This window comes from Pantherophis guttatus, chromosome 13 (assembly GCF_059756535.1).
Source record: "Pantherophis guttatus breed Tessera chromosome 13, ASM5975653v1, whole genome shotgun sequence".
Taxonomy (NCBI): Eukaryota; Metazoa; Chordata; class Lepidosauria; order Squamata; family Colubridae; genus Pantherophis; species Pantherophis guttatus.
In genome coordinates this window covers 23,777,953-23,790,346 of record NC_142075.1, presented here as the reverse complement: position 1 = coordinate 23,790,346, position 12,394 = coordinate 23,777,953, and the positions used below count along the sequence as shown (strand labels likewise).

The following is a 12,394-nucleotide window of genomic DNA, read 5'->3' as shown; positions in this document are numbered from 1 at the left end:
AAAATCAGGAGAGAATCAGGAACTAATTGGAATCACCAAGTATGAATTGAGGGATCAGAAAACATTTGAAATCAAGAAAGAATAAGAGATTCTAGAAAACCAAGAATCAAAATATTTGAAATGGAGAGAATCAGAAAATATTTGAAATCAGCAACCAGAAAATATTTGAAACGAAGAAAAATGGTTCACGCATTGGACCAACAGTGAATTTTAATGACTTTGAGTCAGCCATTCTCTTAGCCCATGAAATCACCTGGAATCAAGGGCGATTAGAAAGATTGGGCGGGAGAGAGAAAAAGGGGATTAATTATTTTCCAAAGTTCTTTCAGATCTTTCAAAAGTTCTTTATTTGGTGAATCCCAAGAGTGCAAACACCAAAATTCCCAAACACCGCAAACGTGGCAGAATTAAGAGGGAAGCCGAAAGGCTTCAGCATGTGAATGGGGTGTCCTTTTATCTATTCTGGGTTTTCTTTCCTTTTACGTGAGGAGCGCATAGTGTAGCTCCCTTAACGTCCAATCTGTGCAGCGATGACCGCAAGGTAGGTCAAAAAAGTCAAGATGGCAGCCACTACCACCCACGCCATTTGATTCTAGAGCAGTGTTTCTCAACCTTGGAAGCTTGAAGATGGGTGGACTGGCTGGGGGATTCTGGGAGTTGAAGTCCATCCATCTTCAAGCTACCAAGGTTGAGAAACACTGGTCTAGACTGAAAACTAACTTCCCTGCAGTGCACATGGCACAATCCGTGTCTTTTTATGTGTGTGTTTTTTTTAAAACTTCACATCTCTCTTTCAAACTTGGAATCTGGTACTGGTGAAGCCCAATGGCCTTGATGGCTTGTGACAAAACACCCGGCAATCCAAGGTGTGTGTGTGTGTGTGACTTGTGAGAATTTGAACCCGGATTCGAACCAGCTCGTCTCCCAATTTGTTCAGAAACTCAAGAGGTTGGCATGGATGGATTTGACTCTCATTTAAGGACGAGGTGAGCAAACGGCAGCCTCTCTAACGCGGGACCACAGCCCAAAACCCTCTGAACGAAAATATCGCGTGTTAAAGGCATGTTTTTTCCACCCAAATGTTGAAGATGTGTATATATATATATATATATATATATGTAGTTCCGGAGTTCGCAGTATCTCTGCTTCTTTATATATAAAGAAGCAGACATACTGCGAACTCCGGAACTTAAGATTTTAAAAGAATTAAAATTTTATTTTACTAAGCTTAGTAAAATAAAATTTTAATTCTTTTTAAAATTTTAAAATCTTATGTTCCGGAGTTCGCAGTATATATATGTTTTCTCAGGTTTTCGCGGGTGTTTGTATGTAGGTCTTTGGTTATTCGGGTCTTCTCCCACGTAAAATTGGAAGTGTCTTGGCGACGTTTCGACGAAGTCTCATTCGTCATCTTCAGGCTGGTGTTCTCGGCTTCGTGCTTCCAGGAGCTTCCAGCATTGCTCCTGGAAGCACGAAGCCGAGAACACCAGCCTGAAGATGACGAATGAGACTTCGTCGAAACGTCGCCAAGACACTTCCAATTTTACATGGGAGAAGACCCGAATAACCAAAGACCTACATATATATATATATATATATATAATGGGGGTTCCTATCTGGGTTGACAGAGAATCTTCTCGACCACTTTCTGATCTCCGGTCAGTTGTCCATCTGGCACTCCCCGCTGGGTGAGAGGGGCTGAGATGCTTCCACTGGAGGAGTGGACAAATGCTCCAGTTCGTAACGCCCGTCTTGCGAGGGGGGATCGTCAGCCGCGCCCGGCTGCTGGTTTTTATTCCTCTTGTGCTCAATGATTTGCTGCAGCTGCTGCCCCGCGTAGCCGGGCTTGGAGGTGAGCGGGCAGCTGGGCACCACGATGCCCAAGATGTCGGAGACCATGTAAGGGCGCAGCCAGCCCACTAACGGCGTGCTGCCGGGGTTGTAGTGCGCTTGCTTGTGATAGAAAAGGATCCCGTCTACCTGCAAGGAGAAACCGGATGAAAACAGCTGGGTCGGGTTCAGGATAAGGCGCGGGAATCCATGGGGAAGAGGGCAAAAAAGTCAAGATGGCGACCGAAACGATGTGATTGGAAGCTCCTGATTAAGAATTTTGATGATAACACATCAAAATAGTTCTCAACTTATGACCGTTCGGAGCAAGAACACGACTGGAAAGAGAAGCAATTTATGTCCAGTCCTCGCATTTACGACCGTTGCAGAATCCCCAAAGCCACGGGATCATAATTCGGGCGATTGGCAACCCGCATTTAAGACAGTTGCAGCATCTCAGAGCCCTGGGATCACCATTCGCCTCAAAAGGAGGAACTTCTAGTAGTTTTGGGGGTGGCTGGCTGTCTCCACCAGGGGAGCTGTGTTTGCACCACAAGTCCAGCAGGGGGAGCTCTACGCTTTGAGAAGCCTATACGGTCAGAGTGACTTTGCTTAAACAGAATTCAGAATAACAAAAAGAGTTGGGAGGGACCTTGGAGGTCTTCTAGTCCAACCCCGAGACCCTAAACCACTCCAGACAAGTGGCTGTCCAGTTTCTTCTTTAAAAAACCCCCAGGGATGGAGCACCCACAACCTCTGGAGGCAACTACTGAATATCCACATAAGTGAGTGAATTGTTTGTGCGGGATCTGTATCAGGGGTGAAATGTAAAATTTGTGACTACCAGTTCTGTGGGCGTGACTGAGTGGACGTGGCCCACTTTTTTTTCTTTCTTTTCTTTTAAAACCATTTTTTCTACAACCTCTTCGGCTGAAGAGGTTGTAAAAAAAAATGCTTTTAAAAGCCTCTGACGATCCCAGCTGACTTGCCTGATCGGCGGAGGCTTTCTTTTTTTTTAAAAAAAAGCCTCTGATGATCCCAGCAGAGCCACGTCATCATCAGAGGCCTTTTTTTAAATTTTACTTTTACTTTTAAAAGCATTTTTTCGGCCAAAGAGGTTGTAGAAAAAATGCTTTTAAAAATTAAAAAAAAGCTTCTGATGATTGCACGGCTCAGCTGGGCAATGGGAGTGGGGGGGGCAGGGATTTTTGCTACCGGTTCTCCGAACCACCTGCCTCCATCGCTACCGGATCGGGCGATCCGGTCCGAACCGGGAGCATTTCACCCCTGGTCTGTATGTATGTGATGAGGGTGCTGGTATCTGGAAGGTGCTGCTTTGGGGGCCCCTTTGTTGGGGAACCCAGCAGGAGAACCCCTCCCTTGCAGACCCAGCCTGGCGTGAAAGCCATTTAACGAAGGACGTTAAAACTGAGATGCGTTCATGTGAACAAGGCCAACTCACCTCGAAGGGGAAGGTCATCGCCAGAACCTCACACAGGCTGGCTGAATTGCAGGAGTAGCTCTTGAGGCCCACAAACCTATACTGAGAAAGAGGCCGAAGAAGTCAGCACACACGTTATGTAAACCCTATGCTTTGTTTGATAGATGAGTGGGAAACGGAGCCTCCAGGCTTAGAGGCAGTCTACCTCCAAACAACTCGGCGAGTATGAGGTAGGCCACTTGAATCACCGCAATTTGAAAGTGTCGGGGTGGGGTGGGGGGGCACTTCAACTCCCAGAATTCCCCTGCCAACACTACATAAACCAAGCCAAATCAAAATTTTAAAAAATGTGGTAAAATGGACACCTAACATCAAAAACGTCATCAAAAAAGCCCAACAAAGAATGTTCTTTCTGCGCCAACTCAGGAAGCTCAAACTGCCCAAGGAGCTGCTGATAACAGTTCTACAGAGGAATTATTGAGCCTGTCATCTGCACCTCCATAACTGTCTGGTTTGGCTCTGCAACCCAACAAGGCAGACACCGACTTCAGAGGATGATTAGAACTGCAGAAGAAACCATGGCTACCAACCTGCCTTCCATGGAGGACCTGTCTACTGCACGAGTCAAAAAGAGGGCTGTGAAAATATTTGGTCAAAATAAAATTTTAAAAAAATGACTCACTGGGTTAAGTCGGCTTTTCTCCGACAAGTCCATCTCCTCTTCCATTTTGGAATGTAGCCAGTAGAATCTGAAATCTGTCTGGAGAAGGAAGGGAAGAAAAGGGGACCAAGAGGTGTGAAAGGCTCTTTCCTTCCTCCCCCAATGTCATCTGCATATCCCATTACAGCAGAGGTCTTCAAATTTGGCAGCTTTAAGACTTGTGGACTTCAACTCCCAGAATTCCCCAGCCAGCCATGAGTTGAAGTCTGTAAGTTGACAAGGCTGGAGCCTTCTCTATTAGGCCAAGCATATTGTCACAAACTCACTCAGGTTTATAAGCCATGGTTTAGGGCTTACATGGCAATTGCAACCCAGCCCATGAAGCATGCTTAAACCAGGCCTTAATGCCACCTACATAACTCATTTCTGCAAAAAGAAATAAATATATATATAAATCAATGGATTTTCCTGGACTTTCCAAACCCTAGCAAGAAAAAAGGAGGAACCACCACAAGGGAAGGCTGTAATTCTGAAGTTAGGGGGAACCAAAAATATTGTGGAAGAAGGAGAGAACTATTTAAATCAAGCATAGCTGTCTGGAGAATTCTGGGAGTTGAAGTCCACAAGTCTTAAAGCTGGCAAGTTTGAAGACTTCTGCATTACAGGTTCAAGCAGATTTAACCTTCTCTCTGCGGTTCACCCAAGCAATTGAATCCTAGGAGCCCCCCCCAACGTCCTAACTCACAAACCACCAAATGAAGCCTAACAGTAACCAGGTTTAGGAGGAACCTCCGAGGCATCTCTCGTTGACCTAGGGGTGTGAGTGGTCGGCCATAGTTACCTGGCAGTCATAAACAGGGTGTCCCCGCCAACACATCACGTCAAGGATGTAGTACGTCTGCTGGACCTCGTTGTAGATGCAATCCAAGATGGTGTATTCTGTAAGTGACACCCACCGGGATTAGTCCTTGTGTTAAATTCTGGCTGTGTTGTAAATCAGGGAGGTTGTGCAAAATTTTTTGATTTCGTCCTTGCCAAGAACGACAATGATGGTCATGAAGAGAAAAGAACTGGAAAACTCACCTTTCCCTGTTGCTGAATTAAGCCGGTTCCCACCAGGCAAAAGAGACGGGAACCGATTGACGCAGAAACCGCTTTTGGTGTACGCTGCCGTGTTGCCCTAGAAGTGTGCGAAGCGAGAGAAAAAAATGAGAATATGTTTTTTTTTCCCAGGGCAAAGCATTCATTTGACCTGGGCATCTTGTCTTAAGCTTGGGAGGACGAAGAGGAGGAGGAGAAGGAAGGGAGGAAGAAAGGAGAAAGGAAAAAAGAGGAGGAGGAGGAGAAAGGAAGAAGAAAGGGAAAGGAAGGAGGAGGAGAAGAGGAAAAGGAAGAAAGGGGAAAGGAGGAGAAAGAAGGAGGAGAAGGAAGAAAGACGGGGAAAGGAAGGAGGAAGAGGAGGAGAACAGGAGGAAAAGGAAGAAGGAGAAGGGAAAAAAGAGGAGGAGAAAGGAGGAGAAGGGGAAGGAAGGAAGGAAGAAGGGGAAAAGAAGGAGAAGGAGAAGGAAGGAAGGAAGGAAGAAGAATGGGAAAGGAAGAGGGAGGAGGAGATGAGGAAAAGGAAGAAAGAAGGAAAAGAGGAGAAAGAAGGAGAAGGAAAAAAGATGGGGAAAGGAAGGAGGAAGAGAATAGGAGGAAAAGGAAGAAAGAAAGGGGAAAGGAGGAGAAAGAAGGAAGAAGAGGAGGAGGAGGACTAAGAGGAGAAGGGGAAGAGGAGGATGGCCTCCTGCTTCTTCACATAGAAGCACAAATTGATGTACCCACTGCTCTCGTCTTCTTCCCCATAACAATCTGAAGAAGCAGGTTAAGGTTGAGAGGGACCAGCCCAGAGCTACCCACAAAGCCTCCATGGCCAAGATTGAACATGAATCTGAGTTTCCCACTGACCGTCCAACCCTTAACCGCAACGCCAGGTTGGCTCTCCACCTGGTTTCTTACCCTGGAGGCCACGACAAGCGCTCTCTTCCCTATTGGACACACCACGAAGAGCCACTCCAGATCCAGATCTGGGGGGACATCGATCAGCCACTCAGAGAGCATCAGCTGCAGAGAAGAGAAAGCAGACAGTTCAACCGCCTTGAGAAAACCCACTAAAGATCCAGAACGAGAAAAGGAACCATCTGACCCCAATGAAGAAACGCCAAGTTGAAGGTCAGTTTTTTGAGTGCTTGCTGTGAATGCCCAAGATTTTCAGTTCTCCCCTGAGGTCTCCAAGATCTGAAACCCCCCCAACCAATGATGCATTATACAACAGATTCTCATTTCCCATGACATCTGCCTGCCACAGGATTCAGCCAACCCAACTCCTGAGTTAACATCCCTGGGCCAACAACTTGAATCAACTCAGAAGTTGGCTATTGAAGAGACTCCCAGAAGGTAGACCTCCCTCAAACTCCTTCTTGGACTGTCATCTTCAGGACGCATAGAGTTGAATATCCCCATCTGCTCCTCTTTTCTCCCAAAGATCAAACTAGCTTTCACCTCCCTAACATTAGATAGGCTGCCAAAGTTTAATTTTTCAACGGATCCTACTGTGAGTTAAAACCCCACCCTGGCTTGTGCTGGGAAGTTCAAAGCTCCCTGAAGTTCAGAAGAACTGAAGAACTTCTTCAGAACTGAAGAAGCTTCTTGGATGAGAAGCGAAACGTCTTCCAAGAAAAACAAAGAAAGCTCAGTTGCCTCTTGAAAAACATTTATGATCTGGAGCAGGGGTCTCCAACCTTGGCAACTTTCAGACTTGTGGACTTCAACTCCCAGAATTCCTCAGCCAGCAAAGCAAAGCCACAAGTCTTAAAGTTGCCAAGGTTGGAGACCCCTGATCTCGAGGACTGAGAATCTCCACAGTTTTCTTTGTAACTCTTAGATGCCTTTTTCTCATCTTGTTTTTCACCTTGCAAAACATAAAGCTTAGTGAGTTATTAAGAAGTAAGAAGATGAAATGAATAGGCAGGAAAAAAAATTCAGGCTTGGGCAGCCTCTGTAAAATAAATAAATAAAGGAAACCACATTTGCAATAGAGAGTCCTTGGATTTAATGAGGAGGTTTGATTGCCTGGGTAGATAATTTTCTGGGGACTGATAAGGATGGCCTTGCTGAGCCACTTAGCCATCAAAATAATTAACAATACTATAGTGAAGGTGACGGGACCTGCAAAAATGGCTAAACTGATCAGAGAAATGACAATATCTACATTTATCAGTGACTGGAAGCCCGTTAGAAAAAAAATGAATTTGCGATTTATAGATTATATTAGATTAGAATTCTTTATTGGCCAAGTGTGATTGGACACACAAGGAATTTCTCTTTGGTGTATACGCTCTCAGTGTACATAAAAAAAAAAGATACATTCATCAAGAATCATAAGGTACAACACTTAATGATAGTCTCAGGGTACAAATAAGCAATCAAATCATACTAGGAAACAGTCAGTATAAATCGTAAGGATACCACCAACGAGGTTACAGTCATACAGTCATAAGTGGGAGGAGATGGGTGATAGGAACGATGAGAAGATAGTTTTATAGTTTTGATGAGAAGGAAGGATAGGTTATAGAAAGAAGAGAGTCGATGCAACTTTAGAGAGAGCAGTTAAAATGTTCTGAAGATGTTCAGAAGCCAGTTCTTTACATATTTTTTTAAAATTTTCTTCTTTTTCTACTTTTATTTTCTTTCCTTTTTTTCTTTTTTGTACCTTTAACTTTTTCTTTTATTTCTCCTTTTCTTTCCCGTTCTACTTTAGTTTGTCTTACTTCTTACAACTGTTGTTAAAACTTTGAATAAAAACATGCATATATGTATAAAAAAAATTAACAACAGGAAATCAACTCTCTAGGAATTTTTTTCTGAAATGGAAGGTCCTTTTTAGGATAGGTGGAAAGTGGCTAAGGAGAACCCCGTCTCTGTTTTCCTGGGGAGTAATTTTGTTTAAATGTTTGATTACCCATCTGATCAATAGAAATAAAAACAGGAAGGAAAATTATAAATAATTTTGGGTCTTTTGTTCTTCCATGAACTATTTTTGAAAAGGGGATTCTGGAACCCTGGTAGCTTGGTGTGTTTTTTAAAATTTAGAGTATCTGAAAATCATTTAAGAATCTTTAGGCAGGAAGGAATTTAGAGTGGGAAAAAACTGTATGATTTTCACAAGTTGAGTATTATTTATTTTCATGACTGCGTTTATACACACAAGAGAAAATGTTTGAACACCAATGTTTCTCTTTCTCTGCCGGATCTTATCATTATTTTAAAGTTTGAAGAATAATGTAACACAAAGTTGCCAAAGTATTCTTGTAAGGCATATGGAAAATAATGGACGGTTTCCCCCCCTGCTTTTTTTTTTTTTTTTTAAAAAAACTGTTTTATTGTATCAATCCAAGATAAAAAGTAACTGGATGTGAAAATATGATTACATCAAAAAAATTAAGACTTTCCACTTTTTGCTCTAAGGTAAAGTTTATTTTATGTATGAAGAAGTACTCCTTTCCCGTTTCTTTGTTTTTACTGTTTTGTTTAGTTTCTTTTTTTAAAAAAGATTCAATGCATGTGTTACTTTAAAGGGAGGAAAAAACTGTAACAACTAGAAATAAATTTGTTAATTTTTTAAAACTCTCTTAGTTGGGCCACCCTGCCTGCTGTTTCATACCTCTGTCAGCTTTACATTTTGAGACCATTTTGATTGATTGATTGATTGATTGATTTTATCAGATTTCTATACTGCCCTTCTCCTTTCGGACTCAGGGCGGTGAACAGCCAAAGTAAAACATTTGTACAGAAAAGTTAAAATAGATTTAAAATAATTAAATAAGTTTGGCCCATAATTTAAAACATTTCAATTTAAAACCAATTTCAAATTTTAAAAACCCACCATAAAATCAGGACAACCTGATTCCTTATTCCACCTTCAGCTCCTAAATGATGCCTATGTAAAAACACAACTTCTATTTCCTAAGTTTTCTAGGGAAGCTGAACTTTTTGGAGGTGTCAATGACTTTGATGAAAATCCATCAACGAGAGAAATATTGAAAACACCTATCTCTTGCAACAACCTGTTACTTAGATCCTTCTTCAGAGGGCTGGACCACTAACAAATAAAATGACAATAATGAAAAAAATAAGGAGAACTGACTCCCGTTTTCTCCTGCTTACCTGGTTGGCATATCGCCTGGGTAGCTTTTTCACCATGTCTAGTTCCATGTCTTCATGATCTCCATCAGCCTTGGCTGTCTCTCCCTCCTTCTCCGTCTCTCTCTTCTTCTCCTCCTCCTCCTCCTCCTCCTCTGTGTAGGTCCAATCATCCTCCGCCAGCCTTCTGGCATGATTTATATAGTCCAGCCGCTTACTTGACAGAGAGAGAGAGAGAGAGAAAAAAAAACAACCCTAAAATCAAGTTTAACCCTACAGGGGAAGAACCACCTCAAAGGGACAGTAATGAGGTGAGCTCAACATTCAGAAGTTCTGCACAAAGGGTCAGAAAGGGAAGAAAAATGGGATTAATTTTCTTGAATGTAGGAAGTCTTTGCTTAAGGATGGATCGCTTAAAGACTGTTGTGATTGATCTCCGAAAAGGGAGAAGGAGGGAAGGAGGGAAAGAGGAAAACAGAGAGGGAAGGAAAATGGAAGGAGGGAGGGAGGAGGAAGGAAGGAAGGAAGGAAGGAAGGAAGGAAGAAAGAAAGAGGAAAGGACGGAAAATTGAGGATAGTGAGGAGGAAGGAAGGGAGAAAACAAGGAGGAAAGGAAAATGGAGGGAGGATAGTGAGAAGGAAGAATGAAAGGAAGGAAGGAAGGAAGGAAGGGGAAATGGGAGGGAGGACAGTGGGAAGGAAGGAAGGAAGGAAGGAAGGAAGGAAGGAAGGAAGGGGAAAATGGGAGGGAGAATAGTAGGAAGGAAGGAAGTTCAAACATCATGTTTTTATTGCTATGGTTCCTTTTAGTCTGAGTTGCCCTTTATAAATTTTTGCTTAAACTGTTTTTAATCAGCTACCTGGATACTATAAGCACCTCTGAGACTTTCTGGAGCAGCCATAATAAATATATAATAAAAATAACTACATTTTTAAAAGGAAAGAAATAGCAACTAAGTGGGGTGTTCTCTGCTCCAAACCGTGCAGGGAAAAAAACCCTCTGATTCTCCAGAGGAGCCGTTCGAAGGCCTTCCCCACCCCGCAGTGGGGCAGGACAAGAGACTTGCTGGCTTTAATGCCGGGGGTGGGGGCCTCTCTTACGTCTTCTGAAACTCCAGCAGCCGCCGGCGTCTCTCGCCCTGCTCCAGGGAGCTGTACTTGGGCTTGTACTGGGCCAGGCGTGGGTGTGGAGCTGCGGGGCTGTTCAGGTCCTGCGAGACGACAAAGTTGCAGGCCAGAGCCTGGCTCAGCTCCTCCATTCTTCCTCTGGGGCAGCCTGGATGGAGGAAGGAATATAACAGATTAATAGAGTTGGAAGGGAGCTTGTAGGTCATCTAGTCCAACCTTCCACCCAAGCAGGAGACCCTACACCATTTCTAACAAATGGCTGTCCAGTCTCTTCTTGAAAGCCTCCAGTGATGAAGCTCCCATAACTTCTGAAGGCAACTTCTGTTCCATTGGTTGATTGTTCTCACTGTCAGAATTTTTTCCCCTTATTTCTAGGTTGAATCTCTCCTTGTTCAGTTTCCATCCATTATTCCTTCTCTGGCCTTCGGGAGATTTGGAAAATAGCTTGACCCTGTTCTGGCCCAGCCTTAGCAGAAGCAAGAAACAGACTCCTGGCCACGAAAAAAACCCCTTTTATTTACCTCTTGTGAATTAATAGCATTCACCCACCGAAAAGTCCAAGCGATAGTCCTTCAAGGAGTTAAATGCAGCAACAGACCTTATCAATTCCTTGCGATAATTGTCAGGCCATGAACTCCCCGCCCAAAAGGCTGCAAATTAAGTTCTGGCAAGCAGTCCCACAGGGCCAAAATCTTCAGAAATACGAACGGTTGTCTCCTACGACCACCACTCCCCTTTCCTTCTATTTATTCCCCAGCCAGGGAGGGGCCATTCAGCGTCCACATGTGCTTTGCTTCCCGAGTTGACTCCTTGTCCGGGGTCTCCAACCTTTGGCCACTTTAACAGTTGTGGACTTCAACTCCCAGAATTCCCCAGCCAGCCATGCTTTTTAGGGAATTCTGGGAGTAGTGGCTGTTCCACACAGGGCCGGATTTAGATGAAAAGAGGCCCTAGGCTATTCCACTTATGAGGCCCTTTCACCTATAGTGAAAGTGTAATTTTAATTTTGCTAACAATTTGAATGTAGGCCCCTCTTGATCTTGAGGCCCTAGGCTGAAGCCTAGTTAGCCTATAGGAAAATCTGGCCCTGGTTCCACAAGTGACCCTGAAAAAAAGTTGCTCCTCATACTTACAACCGTCATTATAAGGTTCCCCAGGATCATGTGATCAAAATTTGGGTTGCTTGGCAACCGGAATGTATTTACAAGGGTTGCAGCATCCCAGAGCCAGCCAGCCAGCCAGCCAGCTTCCGACCAGCAGAAGTCAATGGCGGCGGGGGGGGGGGGGGGGAAGGAGGGGGGAGTCAGACTCATTTAATGACCGTGTAATTCACTTAATGACTGCAATGTTTCGCTCAACAGCCACGGCCAAAGAGGTCATAAAATCAGGCTCTTGCCCCAGGTTTGATGCCCAGCCACCCCATCCTGGAGGGATGCTGTAGGCCCCGCCAGCTCGATCCACCTCCCAGCAGAGGGCTGGTGCTGCAACACCCATCATCCCCAGCCAGGATGGGAACTGTAGTCCAACCTTTCCTTGCAGGGGTAGGAAGAAGAGAGAGGAATCCAAAGAGGGAGGGAAGAGGAGATTTCCCACCCCCACCCCCACCTCAGAGGTCGGCTTGAATGCACTCTGCACATGCCCAGGGGACTGCTTTTTTTTGTTTTTAAATGAACATCCCTTTCACTCTCCCAATCCGGGGACGAGGACCAGGGAGGGAAAGAAGGACTGATGGCCTGGAGAAAAGACCCCGCCCGGAGGTCGTCTCCGCCTCTCAACGCTTACCCAACCCAGCTTCGCTCGCCGCCAGGCGGGATTCGAACCCGCGAACTCGCCTTCCCGAGAGCGCGGCCAACGGAAGCGCGCCCTGCCCCGCCCCTTTCGCGATTGCGTCACAGTGCGAGGGGCGGGGCTTCCGGAAGGGCCGCTCCGCCTCTTCCTCTTCACCTTCTCTCTCTCTCCCTCCCTCCCTCCCTCCGCTTGGAACGTGCAAGCGGCGCATGCGCGCAGCTTTAAATGGAACGTCCAGCTGGCTTCGCTGCAAACCGCGTTTGGAGGCATGCGCGGATCAAGAGGCGGGGCTAAACTAGAGCTTGCCCCTCCCCTTCTATCCAGCATCTTCGCCCTCTAGGTTGGGGGGGGGGGGAGGCGGCGCC

At 45.0% G+C, this 12,394-nt stretch overlaps 1 protein-coding gene across 1 annotated transcript; it reads right to left on the bottom strand.

The window, feature by feature from the left end:
• Positions 1 to 1,552: 1,552 nt before the first annotated feature.
• Positions 1,553 to 12,129, bottom strand: SNUPN (snurportin 1). The gene is made up of 9 exons (XM_060689496.2): positions 12,024 to 12,129; positions 10,215 to 10,389; positions 9,138 to 9,330; positions 5,931 to 6,035; positions 5,016 to 5,112; positions 4,774 to 4,871; positions 3,954 to 4,031; positions 3,293 to 3,373; positions 1,553 to 1,980 (listed from the first exon to the last, which is right to left on the bottom strand). Exons 2-9 carry the CDS (start codon positions 10,370 to 10,372, stop codon positions 1,660 to 1,662), a joined length of 1,131 nt encoding a protein of 376 aa, XP_060545479.1. The 5' UTR covers positions 10,373 to 10,389; positions 12,024 to 12,129; the 3' UTR covers positions 1,553 to 1,659.
• Between the last annotated feature and the right edge of the window lie 265 nt (positions 12,130 to 12,394).

What these genes read in the sequence shown, in the direction of transcription:
- SNUPN (XM_060689496.2), bottom strand. Translation starts at nt 10,372, where the DNA reads ATGGAGGAGCTGAGCCAGGCTCTGGCCTGCAACTTTGTCGTCTCGCAG. An exon ending in AGAAAAGCCGACTTAACCCA is followed by an intron (nt 3,374 to 3,953) that starts GTGAGTCATTTT and finishes CCTCTTTCTCAG; the next exon opens with TATAGGTTTGTGGGCCTCAA. An exon ending in CGATGACCTTCCCCTTCGAG is followed by an intron (nt 1,981 to 3,292) that starts GTGAGTTGGCCT and finishes TTCTCCTTGCAG; the next exon opens with GTAGACGGGATCCTTTTCTA.